Genomic DNA, 24,197 nt, shown 5'->3' on the forward strand with positions numbered 1-24,197 from the left:
CTTATCTGGTTGAAGTTTCTTCACATAAGCATCGCAGCCCCAAACTTTAAGAAACGACAACTTTGGTTTCTTGCCAAACCACAGTTCATAAGGCGTCGTCTCAATGGATTTTGATAGTGCCCTATTTAACGTGAATGCGGCCGTCTCTAAAGCATAACCCCAAAACAATAGCGGTAAATCAGTAAGAGACATCATAAATCGCACCATATCTAGGAAAGTACGATTACGACGTTCGGACACACCATTTCATTGTGGTGTTCTGGGTGGCGTGAGTTGTGAAACTATTCTGCATTGCTTCAAATGTAAACCAAACTCGTAATTCAAATATTCCCCTCCACGATCAGATCGTAGAAGTTTTATTTTCTTGTTACGATGATTTTCCACTTCACGCTGAAATTCTTTGAACTTTTCAAATGTTTCAGACTTGTCTTTCATCAAGTAGATATACCCATATATGCTCAAATCATCTGTGAAGGTGAGAAAATAACGATACCCGCCGCGAGCTTCAATATTCATTGGACCACATACATCAGTATGTATGATTTCCAATAAATTAGTTTCTCGCTCCATAGTTCCAGAGAACGGCATTTTAGTCATCTTGCCCATGAGGCACGGTTCGCAAGTACCAAGTGATTCATAATCAAGTGATTCCAAAAGTCCATATGGAGTTTCTTCATGCGCTTTACACCGATATGACCTAAACGGCAGTGCCATAAATAAGTTGCACTATCATTATCAACTCTGCATCTTTTGGCTTCAACGTTATGAATATGTGTATTACTACTATCGAGATTCAATAAAAATAGACCACTCTTCAAGGGTGCATGACCATAAAAGATATTACTCATATAAATAGAACAGCCATTATTCTCTAATTTAAATGAATAACCGTCTTGCATCAAACAAGATCCAGATATAATGTCCATGCTCAACGTTGGCACCAAATAACAATTATTTAGGTCTAAAACTAATCACGATGGTAGATGTAGAGGTAGCGTGCCGACCGCGATCACATCGACTTTGGAACCATTTCCCACGCGCATCGTCACCTCGTCCTTAGCCAATCTTCGCTTAATCCATAGTCCCTGTTTCGAGTTGCAAATATTAGCAACAGAACCAGTATCAAATACCCAGGTGCTACTGCGAGCATTAGTAAGGTACACATCAATAACATGTATATCACATATACCTTTGTTCTCTTTGCCATCCTTCTTATCCGCCAAATACTTGGGGCAGTTCTGCTTCCAGTGTCCAGTTTGCTTGCAGTAGAAGCACTCAGTCTCAGGCATAGGTCCAGACTTGGGTTTCTTCTCTTGAGCAGCAACTTGTTTGCTGTTCTTCTTGAAGTTCCCCTTCTTCTTCCCTTTGCCCTTTTTCTTGAAACTGGTGGTCTTATTGACCATCAACACTTGATGCTCCTTCTTGATTTCTACCTCCGCAGCCTTTAGCATTGCGAAGAGCTCGGGAATAGTCTTGTCCATCCCTTGCATATTATAGTTCATCACGAAGCTCTTGTAGCTTGGTGGCAGTGATTGAAGAATTCTGTCAATGACACTATCATCAGGAAGATTAACTCCCAGTTGAATCAAGTGATTATTATACCCAGACATTTTGAGTATGTGTTCACTGACAGAACTATTCTCCTCCATCTTACAGCTATAGAACTTATTGGAGACTTCATATCTCTCAATCCGGGCATTGCTTGAAATATTAACTTCAACTCCTGGAACATCTCATATGCTCCATGACATTCAAAACATCGTTGAAGACCCGGTTCCAAGCCGTAAAGCATGGCACACTGAACTATTGAGTAGTCATCAGCTTTGCTCTGCCAGACGTTCTTAACATCGTCAGTTGCATCTGCAGCAGGCCTGGCACCCAGCGGTGCTTCTAGGACGTAATTCTGTTGTGCAGCAATGAGGATAATCCTCGGGTTACGGACCCAGTCCGTGTAATTGCTACCATTATCTTTCAACTTAGCTTTCTCAAGGAACGCATTAAAATTCAACGGAACAACAGCACGAGCCATCTATCTACAACAAACATGGACAAGCAAAATACTATCAGGTACTAAGTTCATGATAAATTTAAGTTCAATTAATCATATTACTTAAGAACTCCCACTTAGATAGACATCCCTCTAATCCTCTAAGTGATTACGTGATCCATATCAACTAAACCATGTCCGATCATCACGTGAGATGGAGTAGTTTTAATGGTGAACATCACTATGTTGATCATATCTACTGTATGATTCATGTTCGACCTTTCAGTCTCCGTGTTCCGAGGCCATATCTGTATATGCTAGGCTCGTCAAGTTTAACCTGAGTATTCCGCGTGTGCAACTGTTTTGCACCCGTTGTATTTGAACGTAGAGCCTGTCACACCCGATCATCACGTGGTGTCTCAGCACGAAGAACTTTCGCAACGGTGCATACTCAGGGAGAACACTTCTTGATAATTTAGTGAGAGATCATCTTAAAATGCTACCGTCAATCAAAGCAAGATAAGATGCATAAAGGATAAACATCACATGCAATCAATATAAATGATATGATATGGCCATCATCATCTTGTGCTTGTGATCTCCATCTCCGAAGCACCGTCGTGATCACCATCGTCACCGACGCGACACCTTGATCTCCTTCGTAGCATCATTGTCATTACGCCATCTATTGCTTCTACGACTATTGCTACCGCTTAGTGATAAAGTAAATCAATTACAGGGCATTTGCATTTCATACAATAAAGCGACAACCATATGGCTCCTGCCAGTTGCCGATAACTCGGTTACAAAACATGATCATCTCATACAATAAAATATAGCATCATGTCTTAACCATATCACATCACAACATGCCCTGCAAAAACAAGTTAGACGTCCTCTACTTTGTTGTTGCGGATTTTACGTGGCTGCTACGGGCTGAGCAAGAACTGTTCTTACCTACGCATCAAAACCACAACGATAGTTCGTCAAGTTAGTGTTGTTTTAACCTTCACAAGGACCGGGCGTAGCCACACTCGGTTCAACTAAAGTTGGAGAAACAGACACCCGCTAGTCACCTGTGTGCAAAGCACGGCGGTAAAACCAGTCTCGCGTAAGCATACACGTAATGTCGGTCCGGGCCGCTTCATCCAACAATACCGCTGAACCAAAGTATGACATGCTGGTAAGCAGTATGACTTGTATCACCCACAACTCACTTGTGTTCTACTCGTGCATATAACATCAACGCATAAAACCTAGGCTCTGATACCACTGTTGGGTAACGTATTAATTTCAAAAAAAATCCTACGCACACGCAAGATCATGGTGATGCATAGCAACAAGAGGGGAGAGTGTTGTCCATGTACCCTCGTAGACCGAAAGCGGAAGCGTTATGACAACGCGGTTGATGTAGTCGTACGTCTACACGATCCGAACGATCCAAGTACCGAACGTACGTCACCTCCGAGTTCAGCACACGTTCAGCTCGATGACGATCCCCGGACTCCGATCCAGTAGGGTGTCGGGGATGAGTTTCGTCAGCACGACGACGTGGTGATGATGATGATGTTCTACCGACGCAGGGCTTCGCCTAAACACCGCAACGATATGACCGAGGTAGAATATGGTGGAGGGGGGCACCGCACACGGCTAAGGAACGATCACGAAGATCAACTTGTGTGTCTAGAGGTGCCCCCTGCCCCCGTATATAAAGAAGCAAGGGGGGAGCCGAGCCGGCCCTAGGGCGCGCCAAGGACAGGGGCGGCAGTCCTCCTCCTAGTGGGAGTAGGACTCCCCTTTCCTAGTCCAACTAGGAAGAGAGAGGGGGGGGGGAAGAGAGGGAGAGGGAGAGGGAAAGAGGGGCCGCGCCCCCCTCCCTTAGTCCAATTCGGACTCCACATGGCAGGGGGCATGCCACCTCCTGGGATGCTGCCCTCTCTCTCCCCTCAGGCCCACTAAGGCCCAATACTTCCCCGGGGGGTTCCGGTAACCCCTCCGGCACTCCGGTTTTCTCCGAAATCACCCGGAACACTTCCGGTGTCCGAATATAGTCGTCCAATATATCAATCTTTATGTCTCGACCATTTTGAGAATCCTCGTCATGTCCGTGATCACATCCGGGACTCTGAACAACCTTCGGTACATCAAAACTTATAAACTCATAATAAAACTATCATCGTAACGTTAAGCGTGCGGACCCTACGAGTTCGAGAACTATATAGACATGACCTAGAACTGTTTCCGGTCAATAACCAATAGCGGAACCTGGATGCTCATATTGGCTCCTACATATTCTACGAAGATCTTTATCGGTCAAACCGCATAACAACATACGGTGTTCCCTTTGTCATCGGTATGTTACTTGCCCGAGATTCGATCGTCGGTATCCAATACCTAGTTCAATTTCGTTACCGGCAAGTCTCTTTACTCGTTCCGTAATACATCATCTCACAACTAACTCATTAGTTGCAATGCTTGCAAGGCTTAAGTGATGTGTATTACCGAGAGGGCCCAGAGATACCTCTCCGACAATCGGAGTGACAAATCCTATTCTCGAAATACGCCAACCCAACATGTACCTTTGGAGACACCTGTAGAGCTCCTTTATAATCACCCAGTTATATTGTGACGTTTGGTAGCACACAAAGTGTTCCTCCGGTAAACGGGAGTTGCATAATCTCATAGTTGTAGGAACTTTGTATAAGTCATGAAGAAAGCAATAGCAACATACTAAATGATCAAGTGCTAGGCTAACGGAATGGGTCAAGTCAATCACATCATTCTCCTAATGTTGTGATCCGGTTAATCAAATTACAACACATGTATATGGTTAGGAAACATAACCATCATTGATTAATGAGCTAGTCAAGTAGAGGCATACTAGTGACATTAAGTTTGTCTATGTATTCACACATGTATCATGTTTCCGGTTAATACAATCGTAGCATGAATAATAAACATTTATCATGATACGAGGAAATAAATAATAACTTTATTATTGCCTCTAGGGCATATTTCCTTCAAATAAAACAATCATGTATTCTCAAAATATCATGGCTAAAAAGGTTATCCCTACAAAATCATATAATCTTGTCATGCTCTATCTTTATCACACAAAGTATTTATCATGCACAACCCCGATGATAAGGCGAGCAATTGGTTCATACTTTTAATGTTCTCAACCTTTTTCAACTTTCACGCAATACATGAGCGTGAGCCATGGATATAGCACTATAGGTGGAATATAATATGATGGTGGAGGTTGTGTGGAGAAGACAAAAAAAGGAGAAAGTCTCGCATCGACGAGGCTAATCAATGGGCTATGGAGGTTCCCATCAATTGATGTCAATGCAAGGAGTAGGGATTGCCATGCAACGGATGCACTACAGCTATAAGTGTATGAAAGCTCAAAAGAAAACTAAGTGGGTGTGCATCCAACTTGCTTGCTCACAAAGACCTAGGGCAATTTGAGGATGCACATCATTGGAATATACAAGCTAAGTTCTATAATGAAAATTTGCCACTAGTAATATATGAAAGTGACAAAGTAGGAGACTCTCTAAATGAAAAACATGGTGCTACTTTGAAGCACAAGTGTGAAAAAAGGATAGTAACATTGTCCCTTCTCTCATTTTCCCTCATTTTTTTCTTCTTTTGGGGTCTTTGGCCTTTTTTCTCTTTTTTTATTTTTTCGTCCGGAGCCTCATCCCGACTTGTGGGGGAATCATAGCCTCCATCATCCTTTCCTCACATGGGACAATGCTCTAATAATAATGATCATCACACTTTTATTTACATACAACTCAAGAATTACAACTCGATAACAGTACAAAAATATGACTCTATATGAATGCCGCCGGCGGTGTACCAGGATGTGCAATGATCTAGCGTGACATGTATAAAAATATGAACGGTGGCCAAGCCACAGATACTATATCAACTATATGATCATGCAAAGCAATATGACAATGATGATATGTGTCATAATAAAATGGAACGGTGGAAGCTGCATGGCAATATATCTCGGAATGGTTATGGAAATGTCATAATAGATAGGTATGGTGACTGTTTTGAGGAAGATATAAGGTGGATTATTTGTGAAAGAGTGTATCATATCACGGGGTTGGATGCATCGGCGAAGTTTGCACCAACTCTCAAGGTGAGAAATGTCAATGCACGGTACCTAAGAGGCTAGTAATGATGGAAGGGCAAGAGTGCGCATAATTCATGGACTCAACATTAGTCATAAAGAACTCACATACTTATTACAAAAGTTTATTAGCCATCAAAACAAAGTACTAATACGCATGCTCCTAGGGGATAGGTTGGTGGAGAAAGACCATCGCTCGTCCCCAACCGCCACTCATAAGAAAGACAATCAAAAATAAATCATGCTCCAACTTCATCGCATAACGAGAGACCATACGTGCATACTTCGGGAATCACAAACCTCAACACAAGTATTTTCTCTAATCCACAATTACTAACTAGCATGACTCTAATATCACTATCTTTATATCTCAAAACAAATGCAAGGAATCAAACTTCTCATGTATTCAATGATCTTCATGAAAGTTTTATTATATCCCTCTTGAATACTCATCATACAAGGAATAAGTTCATATCCCAAGCAAATTGCCATACTATTTTTAAGACTCTCAAAATAATATTAGTGAAGCATGAGAGTTCATCAATTTATTCAAAATAAAACCACCGCCGTGCTCTAAAAAGATATAAGTGAAGCACTAGAGCAACTGCCTAGCTCAAAAGATATAAGTGAAGCACATAGAGTATTCTAGTAAACTCACGATTAATCCGTGTCCCTCTAAAAAGGTGTGTACAGGAAGAATGATTGCGGTAAACCAAAAAGCAAATAAAGCAAAGACTCATATAGCACATTGACGCTCCAAGTAAAACACATATCATGTTGTGAATAAAAATATAGCCTCAAGTAATTTATCGATGGATTGAAGACAAAAGAAGGGATGCCATCCGGGGCATCCCCAAGCTTAGATGCTTGGTTGTCCTTGAATATTACCTTGGGGTGTCTTGGACATCCCCAAGCTTAGGCTCTTGCCACTCCTTATTCCATAGTCCATCGAAACTTCACCAAAACTTTAAAACTTCACAACACAAAACTCAACAGAAAACTCGTGAGATCCGTTAGTGAAACAAATCAAATAACCACTTTTAGCTACTGTTGTAAACTCGTTCCAATTTTATATTGGTGTTATATCTACTGTATTCTAACTTCTCCATGGTTCATACCTGATACGTCCATTTTTCATCATGATTTTATATCGATATTTATTGCATCATGGGCTGCTATTACACATTATAGCACAATACTTATGCCTTTTCTCTCTTATTTTACAAGGTTTACATGAAGAGGGAGAATGCCGGCAACTAGAATTATGTCTTGGAAAAGGAGCAAGTATTAGAGACCTATTCTGCACAACTCCAAAAGTCCTGAAACTTCACGAAGAGTCATTTTGGAATTAATAAAAAATATTGGGCGATGAAAGCACTAGAGGGGGCCCACCAGCCATCCACAAGGGTGGAGGGAGCGCCCCCTACCTTGTGGGCCCCTGGCAGGCCTCCGGTGCCCATCTTCTGCTATATGGTGTGTTTTGACCTGGAAAAAATCAGAAAGAAGCTTTCGGGACTAAGCGCCGCCGTCTCGAGGCGGAACCTGGGCAGAACCAATCTAGGGCTCCAGCGTAGCTGTTCTGCCGGGGAAATTCCCTCCGGGAGGGGGAAATCGAAGCCATCATCATCATCAACGATCCTCTCATTGAGAGGGGGTCAATCTCCATCAACATCTTCATCAGCACCATCTCCTCTCAAACCCTAGTTCATCTTTTGTATCCGATCTTTGTCTCAAAACCTCTGATTGGTACCTGTGGGTTGCTAGTAGTGTTGATTACTCCTTATAGTTGATGCTAGTTGGTTTATGCGGTGGAAGATCATATGTTCAGATCCTTAATGATAATTAATACTCATCTGATTATGAACATGAATATGCTTTGTGAGTAGTTACATTTGTTCCTGAGGACATGGGATAAGTCTTGTTATAAGTAATCATGTGAATTTGGTATTCGTCCGATATTTTGATGAGATGTATGTTGTCTTTCCTCTAGTGGTGTTATGTGAACGTCGACTACATGACACTTCACCATGATTTGGGCCTAGGGGAAGGCATTGGGAAGTAATAAGTAGATGATGGGTTGCTAGAGTGATAGAAGCTTAAACCCTAGTTTATGTGTTGCTTCGTAAGGGGCTGATTTGGATCCCTATGTTTCATGCTATGGTTAGATTTATTTTAATCCTTCTTTCGTAGTTTCAGATGCTTGCGAGAGGGGTTAATCATAAGTGGGAGGCTTGTCCAAGGAAGGACAACACCCAAGCACCAGTCCACCCACATATCAAATGATCAAAGTAACAAATGTGAATCATATGAGCATGATGAAAACTAGCTTGACAGTAATTCCCATGTGTCCTCGGGAGTGCTTTGCTTTATATAAGAATTCGTTCAGGCTTGTCCTTTGCTACAAAAAGGATTCGGCCACCTTGCTGCACTTTAGTTATTTTTGTTACTTGTTACTCGTTACGATTTATCTTATCACACAACTATTTGTTACTGATAATTTCAGTGCTTGCAGAGAATACCTTGCTGAAAACCGCTTGTCTTTTCCTTCTGCTCCTCGTTGGGTTCGACACTCTTACTTATCGAAAGGACTACGATAGATCCCCTATACTTGTGGGTTATCAATACCCCCCAATACTACCCATAGATTCATCAAAATAAGCAAATGACACAATGAAAACAGAATCCGTCAAAAACAAAACAGTCTGTAGTAATCTGGACTTTGACCAAACTTCTGTATCTCCAAAAATTCCAAAAAATTAGGACAACATAGGAAATTTGTATATCAAGTAAAAACTTCACATCAAAAGCATGTTTCTATGAATTTCTAAAGTTCCAGCACTAAGCGCAAAGTTTTTGTTTTTCAGCAAAGTCAATTTAACTATCACCCAAGATCATCCCAAAGGTCTTACTTGGCTCAAACACTAATTAAAACACTAAAACACAATTATTACAAAAGTAATATTGCATATTTATTCAAGAATAGAAGCGAAAACAAAAAACACAAAATAAAATTGAGTTGCCTCCCAACAAGCGCTATTGTTTTACGCCCCTAGCTAGTCATAATGCATAGATCTAGGTATTGTCATCTTTGGTATGCAATCCATAAGTAGCCCTCATAATAGATTCGTATGGCAACTTAATTTTATTTTTTGGGAAGTTTTACATGCCCTTCCTCAACGGGAATTGGAATCTAATGTTTCCTTCTTTCATATCAATAATTGCACCAATCTTTCTAAGGAAAGGTCTACCAAGAATAACATGGCATGTAGGATTGCAGTCTAGATCAAGCACAATAAAATCCACGGGCACATATTTCCTATTTGCAACAATAAGGACATCATTAATTCTTCCCATAGTTTTCTTAATAGTGGAATTCGCTAAGTGCAAATTTAAAGAACAATCATCAAGTTTATGGAAACCTAGCACATCACATAAAGTTTTTGGATTAGTTGAAATGCTAGCACCCAAATCACATAAAGCATAACACCCATAGTCTTTAATCTTAATCTTAATAGTAGGTTCCCATTCATCATAAAGCTTTCTAGGGATTAAAACTTCCAACTCAAGTTTTTCTTCAAAAGATTTCATCATAGCATCAATGATATGTTTAGTAAAAGCTTTATTTTGATTATAAGCATGAGGTGAATTAACCATAGATTGTAACAAGGAAATACAATCAATCAAAGAACAATTGTCATAATTAACGTCCTTGAAATCCAAAAGAGTGGGCTCATCACTACTTCAAGTTTTGACCTCGCCAATCCCACTTTTATAAAAAAATTCATTAAAATCTACACCCTCCAAATTATTGGGACGCCTTCTAGCTAAAGTTGACTCACCTCCAGTCCCTTCTTTATCAAGTTTTATATTGGCAAACAAAGATTCAATAGGAATGACACCAATCACTTTAACATCTTCATCATGATTCAAACACGGTTCAAGCGATTGTAGTATCTTATCTTATCTGGAAGATTAACTCCCACTTGATTCAAGTGATTGTAGTATCCAGACATTCTAAGCACATGCTCACTAGCTGAGCTATTCTCCTCCATCTTGTAGGCAAAGTACCTGTTAGAGGTATCATACCTCTCAACACAGCCATGAGCGTGAAATACCAATTCCAGCTTTTGGAACATCTCATATGTTCCATGGCATTCAAAACGTCTTTGAAGCCCTGATTCTAAGCCATAAAGCATGGTGCACTAAACTATCAAGTAGTCATCATACCGAGCTTGCCAAACGTTCATAATGTCTGCATCAGCTCCTGCATCAGGTTTGTCACCTAGTGGTGCATCAAGGACATAATTCTTATGTGCAGCAATGAGGATAATCCTCAGATCACGGACCCAGTCCGCATTATTGCTACCATCATCTTTCAACATAGTTTTCTCTAGGAACTCATTAAAAATACAAGGGAATGGTAACACGGGACATTGATGTACAACATAGATATGCAAAAGACTAAGTTCATGATAAATTAAGTTCAATTAATCAAATTACTAATGAACTCCAACTTAAATAACATCCCTCAAGTTATCTAAGTGATACATGATCCAAATCAACTAACCCATGTCCGATCATCACGTGAGATGGGGTAGTCATCAATGGTGAACATATCTATGTTGATCATACCTACTATATGACTCACGTTTGACCTTTTGGTCTCCAGTGTTTTGAGACCATGTCTGTACATGCTAGGCCCGTCAAGTTTAACCCAAGTATTATGCATGTGCAAAACTGTCTTACACCCGTTGTATGTGAACGTAGAGTCTATCACACCCGATCATCACGAGGTGCTTCGAAATGACGAACTTTGGCAATGGTGCATACTCGGGGAGAACACTTTTATCTTGAAATTTAGTGAAGGGACCATCTTATAATGCTACCGCCGTTCTAAGCAAAAATAAGATGCATAAAGGATAAACATCACATGTAATCAAAATATGTGACATGATATGGCCGTCACCATCTTGTGCTTTTGATCTCCATCTCCAAAGCATCGTCACGATCTCCATCATCACCGGCTCGACACCTTAATCTCCATCATTGTGTCGAGGTCGTCTCGGCAACTATTGCTTTTACAACTATTGCTAACGCATAGCGATGAAGTAAAGCAATTGCATGGCGCTTGCATTTCATACAATAATTAAGAGACAACCCTAAGGCTCCTGCCGCTTGTCGATATTACAAAACATGATCATCTCGTACATCAATATATATCACATCATATCTTGACCATATCACATCACAACATGCCCTGCAAAAACAAGTTAGACATCCTCTACTTTATTGTTGCAAGTTTTACGTGGCTGCTACGGGCTTCTAGCAAGAACCGTTCTTACCTATGCAAAAACCACAATGGTGATTATCAAGTTTGTTGTTTTAACTTTCTTCAAGGACCGGCCGTAGTCAAATTCGATTCAACTAAAGTAGGAGAAACAGACACCCGCCAGCCACCTTTATGCAAGACAAGTTGCATATTAGTCGGTGGAACCGGTCTCATGTACGTGGACATATAAGGTTGTTCCGGGCCGCTTCATCCCACAATATCGCCGAATCAAAATAAGATGTTGGTGGTAAGCAGTATGACTATCACCGCCCACAACTCTTTGTGTTCTACTCGCATATCATCTACGCATAGACCTGGCTCATGATGCCACTGTTGGGGAACGTTGCATGGAAAACAAAAAAAATTCTACGCTCACACAAGATCTATCCATGGAGATGCATAGCAACGAGAAGGAAGTGTGTCTACATACCCTCGTAGACCGTAAGCGGAAGCGTTTACTAACGCGGTTGATGTAGCCGAACTTCTTCGCGATCCAACTGATCAAGTACTGAACATACGACACCTCCGCGTTCAGCACATGTTCAGCTCAGTGACGTCCTCGCCTTTTTGATACAGCAAGACGGGCGAAGTAGTGGATGAGTTCCGGCAACACGATGGTGTGGTGACGATGGTGGTGATGCTATCTCCACAGGACTTCGCCTAAGCACTACGAAAATATGACCAAGGGACAAAACTGTGGAGAGGGCCGAAGCACACGGCTAAGAGATTGTCGTGTCCTTTATGTGGTGCCCCCTCCCATATATATAGTGGGGGGAGAGGAGGGGAGGCATCCTAGGGATCCACAAGTGGCCTGCGGCCACCTGGGCCTTACCCTAGCCGCGCCCCCTTGCCTTTCTTAGGCGCGTGGGGAAAGGCAGGAAAGGATGGTGCCCCCTTTCCTTTCTCCCATGAGAAGGGAAAGGCAAGAGGGGCCAACCCTCCCCTTTCCATCCCCTAGGGCCGGCGGCCAGGGTGAGGGGCGCACCAGCCCCTTGTGGGCTGGTGTGTCCCCTCTTTGGCCCATTAAGCCCATATAGCCTCCCGGGGCTTCCCGGAAACCCTTCTCGTGATCCGATGACTACCCGGTACCTCTCGAAACTCTTCCGGTGTCCAAATATCATTGTCATATATATCAATCTTTACCTTCGGACCATTCCTAAGCTCCTCGTCATGTCCGTGATCTCATCTAGGACTTCGAACAACATTCGGTCACCAAATCACATATCTCATATAACACTATATCGTCAACGAACGTTAAGCGTGCGGACCCTACGGGTTCAAGAACTATGTAGACATGACCGAGACACCTCTCCGGTCAATAACCAATAGCGGAATCTGGATGTCCATATTGGTTCCTACATATTCTATGAAGATCTTTATCGGTCGAACCTTATGACAACATACATAATTTCCTTTGTCAATCGGTATGTTACTTGCCCGAGATTTAATCGTCGGTATCTTCATACCTAGTTCAATGTCGTTACCGGCAAGTCTCTTTACTCGTTCCATAATACATCATCTCGTAACTAACTCCTTAGTCACTTTGCTTGCAAGCTTCTTGTGATGTGTATTACCGAGAGGGCCCAGAGATACCTCTCCGATACACGGAGTGACAAATCCTAATCTCGATCCATGCCAACTCAACAGACACCTTCGGAGATACCTGTAGAGCATCTTTATGATCACCCAGTTACGTTGTGACGTTTGATACACAAGGTATTCCTCCGGTATCCGGGAGTTGCATGATCTCATAGTTGAAGGAATATGTATTTGACATTAAGAAAGCAATAGCAATAAACTGAACGATCATATGCCAAGCTAACGGACGGGTCTTGTCCATCACATCATTCTCCTAATGGTGTGACTCCGTTATCGAATGACAACTCATGTCTATGGTTAGGAAACCTTAACCATCTTTGATCAATGAGCTAGTCTAGTAGAGGCTCACTAGGGACACGGTATTTGTTTATGTATCCACACATGTATTTAAGTTTCCGATCAATACAATTCTAGCATGAATAATAAACCATTATCATTATTATGGAAATATAATAATAACCATTTTATTATTGCCTCTAGGGCATATTTCCACCAGGACGAGCCATGATCGCCGAAGTAGTAGGCGAGGCAGCCGTGAGCATTGGCGATTGTTGGGCAGGGCGGCTCCTCCTTCACGCTGGGTGCCATTGGTTCCTGGATTACCGATGGGGCTGTGACAGCAACGCCACCTCCTTGTGGCAGCGGAGGCAGCTACCAGTAGGGACATTGACTCTTCCTTGATGCGGCGTTCGATTTGAATGTCGCGGTTGTGCGGGAACGTCAGCGGCGCGGGACCACGATCATAGCATGACCGCTCGAGTAGCAACTCTGTATGATGTGCGAACTCTGGCGTCCTAGATTTGGGCTGAATATGAGGGGGCGCCGGACAGCCAAACGTTTGGGGCGAGTTCGAGGCACCCGACTGGGTCGGATTTTTTTGACCAGTCAATTATTGGTCCGTCCGTCTGGGTGTTTGGGGCCAGTTTGAGGCGCCCGAGGGTAGATTCTCTGACCCCTTTCAAGTCTGGTTTTGATTTCTACGGACATTTTTTACAAATGTATTTTGTAACACATTATAGACGCAATCGCTCATATGTACGCGCATACACTCACCCTTCACCCATATGAACGCACACACTACTCCTATGAGCACCTCCGAGAGATTGAGTCGGCATATCATTTTGAGATTTTTTATGTAGTCACTGTAGACGCCTCGTAGCCAACAGGAACGTCTCCTCTCACTGAACGCGTATTGCCGGAAATCCTGAAATAACCCAAAATAAATGCGAGCACAAGGATTTGAACCCAAATGGACGTGGATATCATTATCCTCTAAACCATTCAACTACAGGTTGGTTCGCTTTTACGGATGTCATTGGATGATAAACATAAAATAATTCTAAACATTCAGATGATTTGGTGATTCGTGCTGGAGTTGCACTTATAGACGAATGTCTTGAAATAGTAATGTGGACGATAGTGAAAAAAATAGTTCGCCGGTACTGCACCGTCCATGAACCAAGCAGGCGCGAGCCAACCTGTGGTTGCATGGTTAGAGGGACAGTAGTATCCCTGGCCCATTAGGGTTCAACTCCCTACGCTTGCATTAGGGGCTGTTTGGTTCCCAACCACAGTTTGCCAAGCCAAAATTTGGCAGCCACAGTTTGCCAAGCATGTGTTTGGTTTTTGCCACACTTTGGCTTGCCACACTTTATTGCCCCTACGGCCCACTTGTCAAAGAGACAATTTTGTTGCCAACTTTTGCCAAAGTTTGGCGTCCAATTTCTTAGCCACACTTGTGTGGCTAGCCACACTTTGGCTTGGCCACACTAGTCTCCAACCAAACAGACCCTTATTCTTGGATTTATTTTAGTATTTCCGCGATACGCTTTCAGTGGGAGGAGACGTTCCCGTCGACGATGAGACGTCTACGGTGACTTCATAAATCTAAGATGGTATGTCGGCTCGGTCTTTCAAAGGTGATCATAGAAATAGGGTGTGCGTGTGTGTTCATAGAGGGAGTGTATGCGTGTATGTATGAACCTTTACATCTGTACTATGTTAAAAAAAAAGAACCAAGCAGGCAAGAACAAATGCGTTTGGACTTTTTTTTTGAAAGACATCAAATGCGTTTGGACTGACATCTGGCAGAAGCGAACGGTTCACGCCTACCGTCCAGAACTTTGGGCTGGCGGACCCCGCGTGTCACTGAGCCGAGACATTCACGCCCAGTACAACAATAATTCAACCCGCCTTGGATTCTTTTTACTAGGCAGTGATTGGGCACACCCTTCTATAAACGGGACCCAAGGGACGCAGTTTCTCATCGCCCCGTCCAAAACCTTTCTCCTTCTGTCCCGCAAACCCCCGAGAGATCACAGCATGTTCGGCTTCGGTCACCACGGCCACCATGGCCAGAACCCCCCGGCCCACGCTCCGGCCGCCGCCGGAGGCAACCAGCCCACCTTCAAGATCTTCTGCAAGGCCGACGAGGGCTACTGCCTCTCCGTCCGTGACGGCAACGTCGTCCTCGCCCCGTCCAACCCCCGTGACGAGCACCAGCACTGGTTCAAGGACATGCGCTTCAGCGCCCAGATCAAGGACGAGGAGGGTAACCCCGCCTTCGCCATCGTCAACAAGGCCACTGGCCTCGCCGTCAAGCACTCGCTCGGCCAGTCCCACCCGGTTCGTCATCTTCTCTTTCCCCTGTCTGGTTCTCCCTTTTTTTTTTCTTTCTTGAGAAAACATCCCCCTGTTATGGTTGAACTGTTCGTCCGTTCGGTTTACGAATCTAGATTCGTTTTAGTGCTTATCAGTAATGGAAGTGGAATGATTTATTTGGGTGTGCAGGTGAAGCTCGTGCCATTCAACCCGGAGTACCTCGACGAGTCCGTGATGTGGACGGAGAGCGGCGACGTCGGCAAGGGCTTCCGCTGCATTCGCATGGTGAACAACATCCGCCTCAACTTCGACGCCCTCAACGGTGACAAGGACCACGGCGGCGTGCACGACGGCACCACCGTCGTTCTCTGGGAGTGGGCCAAGGGCGACAACCAGAGCTGGAAGATCCTCCCCTGGGGCGAAGAGGCCTACGCCGGAGGCAGCGCCAACGCCCCCCGCGGCGGCTCCTCAGAGCCCACCGTGCGCATCTTCTGCAAGGCCGACGACGGCTTCAGCGCCACCGTCCGCAACGGCACTGTGGTCCTCGCGCCCACCAACCCCCGCGACGAGTACCAGCACTGGTTCAAGGACATGAGGCACAGCAACCGCATCAAGGATGAGGAAGGCTACCCGGCCTTCGCCCTCGTCAACAAGGTGACAGGCGAGGCCATCAAGCACTCCCAAGGCGAGGGCCACCCTGTAAGCAACCATCCAAGCCACTCAGATCTTTTTCGATTCATTCGTCACTTGCATGTAAATTGTGGTGCCATTGCGGTAAGATCTGAGAGCTTGAGACTAAATGATTAACAAGAACTGTTTGGTTCGCTGTTGCTGTTGGATCCAACAGGTGAAGCTGGTGCCATACAACGCCAACTACCAGGACGAGTCAGTGTTGTGGACTGAGAGCCGCGACGTGGGCGCCGGCTTCCGGTGCATCCGCATGGTGAACAACATCTACCTCAACTTTGACGCTCTCCACGGCGACAAGGAGCACGGCGGCGTTCGCGACGGCACCTCCCTCGTGCTGTGGAAGTGGTGCGAGGGCGACAACCAGCGCTGGAAGATCCTCCCCTGGTGTAAGTGCCCCCTCACTCGCTCCCATTTGCTTGCTAGTGGAGAACTTAACTTCTCCATCTTCGCCTAACACTCACAACATCTCCATAAACTGGTGGAGTAGTCGGTAGAAGCGGATGGAGTTGGCTTATCTGCCATCTTTTGAATTATTTGCGTTCCCTTTTGGCAAATATATTAATGTGTTTTTATCGTTGCTTGCGTTTGCAGAAACGTGTCATGCTGCTGAAGCTGAGTTGATCGCCACCGTGACCCGGAGTTGGTAGAGATCGGCCTGTGATCTGTTGCCGCGTCGGTAGAATAAAAGTCGTGTGCGGTCGGCGGTGGTGATGTGTCCGTGAGTGTGTGTGTTTAGTTTCTGTCCTGTCGTTGTGTCCTGCTATGGCGAGCTATCCGATGTAATAAGCATTTGGCACTTGTGCTTGTTTTTCAAACCATGGATCCGTGATGAGAACCTCTGTACTGTGGTGCAATCCTTTCATCTATGCGAATGGTCTTTATTGTCTATATCAATACTTTTTCCCCACACCGATCCAAATATGTTTGGATTTCATACAAACCGGACGCAAATTCAAGTTATACCCATTTTACTTTAATTTTGCTACTGCCTATCTATACTCCTATATATAGTGTGTGAAGAACTTTAAAAGTTGGGAGTATAGTGTGTGCCTATCTATACTCCTATATATAGTGTGTGGAGAACTTTGAAAGTTGGGGTGTGAAGAACTTTAAAAGTTGGTCGTTGGATGAAGACAATTTGACGGTACAGAAATGGCAATCCGAGCACTACTAGCTGTTGGGTATCATCTATATTTTACTAGATCCTACACAAGTACAAGTTATAAGACTCCATGGTTGAATTTAAGCATAATGCACAAACCTCAAAACAAAAGTACTTTTCCTTTGTTCTAAAATCTTCCACATCTTAATTGCCCAAACTTTTTTTTAATGAATTGTCACTTTTTATGTTTAGGCTGGTTTCTCATTGATCATAAGCAGGGAGCAGATGGAGAAGTGACAAAGGCGATGATCTGAAGATCAAGGATATAAGAAGAAGAAAGAAAAAGGAAAGTGGCGAAGGCACTGCCCTAGGCCAACTACTCAGGACGGGTCCCCGAAGGGGCTCTGCAAGAACCGAATGCCACAATGTTGCTAGAGGCTAAGATTTCGCCGGATTGCGCTAAGCACCTCTCTTTCATCTGCTTCCTTGTCTCTGAAGGGGCCATTGTTTCTTACTTGCCAAACTTCCCAGAGAGCTAACTTGACTAGCGATTTTATTCCTTTCCTGAATGCTGTTTGGGTTGCTTCCACCATGGTTGCAACCCTCTCCAGTGAGCTGGTGTTGTGGCTCCAAGTCGCTGGTTGACATGCATGGCAGTGCTGCCAAGTTGCCAAGTTGATCCAAATAGCCTTTGTGAAGCTGCATTCCCAGAACAAATGTTCAGCACTCTCCAGATTTCTTCGGCATAGTTGGCAGAAATAGCTGTTACTCCATCCTCCGCGTTGAAGGCGATCATTGCACCACAGGCGATCCTGATGGAGAAGCGAGGCAAAAATTTTGAGCTTTGCCGGAGCCCAAGTGTACCAGATGATACTACAGAACTGGCTGGTCGATGATCCCAGGAATTGGAGCGCATATGCCGAGCGGGAGCTGTATTTCCTAGAGCCTTCAAAATTCCATCGGACCTGGTCATGTACATCCACCTAGAGGGTGATATGCAGCTGATGTATCTGTCGATGTAGGGAAACTGCATCTTGAGGCAGGGCACTACTGTCGCCATGCGCGAGGTCCGCGATCCATTGGTCAGAAGCAATGGCTTGGGCCACCGTTCTGTTCTTTATTCGTGAGTGCGCGAACAGGGTTGGAAAGCTGAGCTTCAGTGGCACCGAGCCCAGCCAGTTGGTGTGCCAAAAACTTGCCATCTGTCCGTTGCCGATGGTCACTATCGTGGCAGCGTTGAAGAGGGCGTGGTCCACAGCGTCACAGGGCATCTGCGATCCCACCCATGGCCGAGGTGGTTGCTGCCAGGATTGCCATAGCCAACGCAGGCGGAGGGCTCGACTAAATTTTTGCAGGTTCAAAACTCCAAGCCCTCCCAGCTTTATCGGGGAGCAAACCCGATGCTAGTTCACCTTATAGATCCCCCAGAGAGCTCTTGATCCTTCCCCCAGAGGAAACATCGCCTACTTTTGTCGATCTCCTTCAACAACTTCCTTGGAAATTTGAGGGCAGTCAGGGCAAAAGTTGGCAGGGCAGAGAGCACACACCGGACCAGGACACGGCCGGCGATGGTGAGCATATGTCCTTTCCAACCAGCGAGTCTGGCTCTGATGCGATCCAGGATGAACTGAAGATGGACCAGACGAATCCAACCGACGACGAGGGGGAGCCCCAAGTATCTGATCAGAAAATGAGTTGTTGGCCCGCCGAAGGACTGAAGCACCGAAGCCAGGTCGATGTCGTCGCAGCTGATCGGCGTGGCCGTCGATTTTGCTGTGTTAATCCGTAGTCCAGTGGCATCACTGAACCCTTTAAGAATGCACATCAAGTGGTCGATCTCCTCTTTGTCGGGATTTGCGAAGATGATCGCATCATCGGCGTACAGGCTGACCCTGAGTTTGATTTCTCTGCCCAGAACCGGGGTGATGTCGAGCACCTCTTCAGCAGCTTGGAGCAGGCAGTGGACGGGGTCGATGGCGATGATGAACAGAAGTGAGGACTGAGGGTCGCCCTGCCTAAGTCCCCTCCTATGCTTAATTTTCCTGCCTGGTGACCCGTTGAGAAGGAACGCTGACGAGGATGTGGATAGCATAAGCGTGATCCAGTCTCGCCAGTGGGCACTATAACCTAGCCTTGTCATAAGCTCGAGCAGGTACTCCTAGGAGACATTGTCGAAAGCCCTAGAGATGTCTAGCTTCAGAAGCACTGCCGGTGTTTTTGTATGATGGAGAGTGTCGGTGTCAAAACCGGCGGATCTCGGGTAGGGGGTTCCACGCAGTGCGTCTTAGGATCAATGGTAACAGGAGACAAGGGACACGATGTTTTACCCAGGTTCGGGCCCTCTCGATGGAGGTAAAACCCTACGTCCTGCTTGATTAATATTGAAGATATGGGTAGTACAAGAGTAGATCTACCACGAGATCAATGAGGCTAAACCTTAGAAGCTATCCTATGGTATGATTGTTGTTGTATCTCTATCGACTAGCCTGGCCCCGGTTTATATAATGCACCAAAGGCCTAGGATAACAAGAGTCCTAGCCGAATACGCCGGTGGGGGAGGAGTCCTTGTCTTGATCGCCAAGTCTTGTTGATTCTTCCTTATATACGGCAGCTGTCCGGACTGGCCCATGAGTATACGGCCATGGGGGTCCTCGGCCCAATCCAACTGATCGGGAGACGACGCGTTGAGTACCCCCTAGTCCAGGACACCGTCAGTAGCCCCCTGAACCGGTCTTCAAGTTAGGGACGCTCCTCGATTCTTTCGAACTGTTCTTCATCTTCGGTTGCCGGTCTTGAAAACTGGTTCAACAAATCTTCTCATCTTCTATCTTGAGGATCGCCGAAATGCATTCGACGAGTTTACACGTTGGGTATCCAAGGAGCCCCTTTAAGTTTACGGCCTTTATCAATGCCTTGTTATTTTTATGCCATGCCTCGGGTTTGAGGTTGTTCCCGGGCGGCAACGTCCTCTTGCGTCCGAGCTCCAACGCCGGACTGCATTCGAGGTATCTTTTGCAGCCGAGCACCAATGCCGCACTGCTTCCCAGCTCTAACGCCGGACTATGTATCCGAGCTCCAACGCCGGATGGTATCCGAGCTCCAACGCCGGACTATGTATCCGAGCTCCAACGCCGGAAGTGCCCTCTATGGAGCCAACCACTAGCGTCCGAGCTTTACGTCGGACTGCTTCTGAGGTGGTGCACCACCCCGAATGTGGGGCGATTTTTGTCAATATTTTTGATTGGTGCTAGTAGCCCTCAAGGTGGGTATCGGTCTAAAACCCGAGATGCACATGAAGGATGACATAAGACCGCTGATCCCCGTAGCCGCTGAGACTCATGTTGATTTGCAAAATCGGTCTGAGGATCAAGTCCTAGCTCGGCAGAATACTTCGGGACACAAAAAGCGGCGTGCTCAGTCCTCGAGACTCGGGTTGGGTGCGGTCGACCAACTTAAGGATCAAAATCTCCTCGGAAACTGTATTGCACTTAAAATTTTGTGCATAGAACAGGCAATGCAGTAGCCCCCGAGACACTGGTCGGGTGGCAACACCAGACCAGGGGATCGATGTGCCCCTTTAATATTTGTAAATAATAAGCCCGAAGCCCAGTAGCCCCCGAGCCTTCATGCGGGCACGGGAGGCCGAATTAAGGATCAATATCCATAGTAAAATCACAAATTATGTGTAATGACTCTATGTATCCAAGTACTTTACGTCATTAATGCTCGGATCCGCATTGTACAAAACTTTGTTGACCGACCATCGGCTTCCACCTCCTCAGCCAATAGCCGAGGAGTGTTTGTCCTTACTTTATAAAGCCTTTATGAGGGCAAAAATTTACAACAAACAAGGCAATCTGGCCATACGGTTTTATAAACAAAGGTACGCGGAGAGACATGTTATATTACTGTTTAACAGAAGAAATGTCTTCCAAAAAAAATAGTCCCGCTATCGGTTACTTTCTTTGAGTTGTCATGCTAAGCATGATCATGAAACCTCAGCCCCAATGTAAGAGCAAAATATCAAGGATTTAGTTTGAGAGGCCAGTTAATAGCCCCCGGTAGTGTTCGGCGACAGTCGAGGTCAGGCCGTAAACACTTCGGCCGTTGTTATGAATGGCCCGTCGTTTAACGCCGTCATCGGATTGCCGACCAGTTTACGCTTATTGTGGCAGTCAGTTTTCGGCTTTCTCCACTGAGGTGCTTAACCATATGAGCTGGAAGCACAATCACAGTGGTTCTCCCTTTGCACACCTAGCCGAACAAAGCGGAACATAGGAGGCAAGCGCAGGAGCCGGGCAACCCAACTATTGACCGAAGACACAATTCGAAACCGATGCATATATAGCAATATCCGAGAATTTTTTTGCCGGATCTCTAAAGGTGTCCGGCATTGCACTGCGAGATTTGTGCTGAAAACACACAAATAGTTTAAAAGTGCCATGGGCTCGAAAAGCCGAAAAACTTATTCAAAAGGTTAATGTCCGAACTAGATCAAGTGTTCGGTGCCAATCCGAAAATTGGACTTTAGAAAAAAAAGGTGCTTCTGTCATGCTTTAACATGACACATCCTATCTCAAAACTTCAAGCGGGCCAGCCTACGGCTTCAACCTCCTACCCCGAAGGTGGAGTACTTCTTACTAGGACAGTTTAGCAAACTAAACTCTAACAGCTTTGAGAGAGAAATTAGGCTCCCCGGCTAGTGACCGCACACTTGTGTCGAAAAAGGAGTGATAAATAATAATAAAAACTTTGCAACGACCAAGAAGAAAAACACTTATCATAAAACGGCTCATATAAATTTAAGAGCCCCCAAGTGACTTGGGTAAAAGAATGATTGCATGTACCGAAGTACTTATATCATATCTATGTTCAACCAAACTTTAAACGCGTCTTAACCGACCGTCGGCTTCTCCCTCTTCGGTCAAGGACCGAAAAGTGTTATGTACTCCATCTGTCGAGAATATCGACGGTGTTTCCAATAACCAGGCAATCAGGACATAAAGCTGTAACAGACAAAGCGCGCTCAGGGAACTTATGCTATATTACTGCGAAGAGTAAGAAGCATCTTCAAAGAAAATAGTACCCCCACCGATACCTTTCTTCGGTGCTCATTGTTATTATGAGATTTGTGCAATAGATTTTTTGTACTCATGAGTTCCGCTGTGTGCCGACCATGATTGAAAACAATAAGAGCGCTAGCTTTCGGCTTCACCCAGTCTGACGTCCGGCTCGGTTGACCCGATCGTGACAATCGCAGAGGTGCTCCCTTTACTCCCTAGCCGAACAAGCGGGAACATAGGGGTAAGCACAGGAGCCAGGCAACCCAGCTTGCAAATCGCTTAAGTCAATATGGTGCATATTGTGGCATAATACACGAACAAGGAACGAAGCCATACAAGTATATTCATATGCAAGAGGAAAAAGCTTCATGAAGGAAGCCCCCCAGGTAATCGGGGTATTTGAATTTGAGCGTCACAAACAAAGTTTGGACAAGGAAATTTTTACAAGCAACTTTTTTCCAAAAAAGTATAATGCTTGGCCGAGCCGAACACAAGTTAAAAATTTAAAACTTTGAGCATGAAGACAACTTAGCTGGTTAATGTGTTCGGTATTGATGACGCGGTCCGAGCTTGATGCGGGACAAGGTTCCATCCAAGAGCCGGTCCCGAGGTGGCGGAGCAAAGAGCTCGGCACTCCGAAGTGGTGACATAGCACGGTCAATGCAGGACGGCAGGGTGATGCGGAAGTCCCCGGCATGGGGTAATGAAGTGTTGACGAAGCCCCCCGTCCAGCCGAGGTGACGCCAAAGGATATAGTCCGGCTGGATCATTTTCCCGTGCACAAAAAATAGTGCAAACTGGAGATAATAGTAATAAAAAAAATCGTTGCATAACAAATAATTTATGCAAAGTTAGTAGTAAAAGAAATATGGCCTGGAGCCGAAGTCAATGTCGATGCCGGGCGGCCGCGTGATGCGGTAAAGGCATGGCAAGGCCTGAATTCATAGGTTGGTTCTAGTTCCGGATGCGGCGTTCGCCGGACTATGTACGGAAACTGACCGAACCACCATGCGACCTTCGTTAATGCGGCCACCATTTGATAGACCTGCGTACATATGACGGACAAACCAGAGTAATAATTCATTGGAAAAAATGAACCCTAACAAACAAAACATATTAGGATTAATAGCATATGGCTTATTTGTTGTAGTAATCCGAAGAAAGGTGATTCCCAAAATTGGGACTCGATCCGCACACCTATCGCCTGATGGGCGATAAAGCAACGGCATGGCGATGCTGGCAAAGGTTGGCTCGCCGAGGCAAAGCCCTCGGTCCAGCTAACGTGATGGAGCTGGTCGGCCAGTGACGCTGAAGTCTCCGGAGTAGGTTGATGAAGAGATGATGAAGCCCCCGGTCCAGCGATGCAGGTCGTGACGTGGTCGATGCCGACTTGATGAAGTGACCGTGTGGCGATGCAGGTGTGACCGCTCCGTGTAATCCGTGGGGCGGCGATGTTGGTGAAGATTTATCTTTCGCGATGCCGAACTATTGTTCGGCTAGCCGAGATGATGATCCGAAGAAATTGAGCTCGGCTCAACAAAGCGACGACGTGTCTAACGCAGGTCAGCCGCCGTGGAGTGATGTTGTCGGGCTGGTTTGACACCGACGCGACAGTGAAGTTCGTATTGCAAGAATACTTTCAATACTACTGGGATGTGTTTGAGAATAAAACACAA

At 45.2% G+C, this 24,197-nt stretch overlaps 1 protein-coding gene across 1 annotated transcript; it reads left to right on the forward strand.

The window, feature by feature from the left end:
* The first annotated feature begins 15,313 nt into the window (after positions 1-15,313).
* On the forward strand, positions 15,314-17,244 carry LOC123092252 (ricin B-like lectin R40C1). Its single transcript, XM_044513963.1, has 4 exons — positions 15,314-15,690; positions 15,856-16,365; positions 16,514-16,742; positions 16,948-17,244. Coding segments are annotated over exons 1-4 (1,044 nt in total). The 5' UTR covers positions 15,314-15,387; the 3' UTR covers positions 16,950-17,244.
* The last annotated feature ends 6,953 nt before the right edge of the window (positions 17,245-24,197 follow it).

Source organism: Triticum aestivum, chromosome 4B, assembly GCF_018294505.1.
Source record: "Triticum aestivum cultivar Chinese Spring chromosome 4B, IWGSC CS RefSeq v2.1, whole genome shotgun sequence".
NCBI lineage: Eukaryota > Viridiplantae > Streptophyta > Magnoliopsida > Poales > Poaceae > Triticum > Triticum aestivum.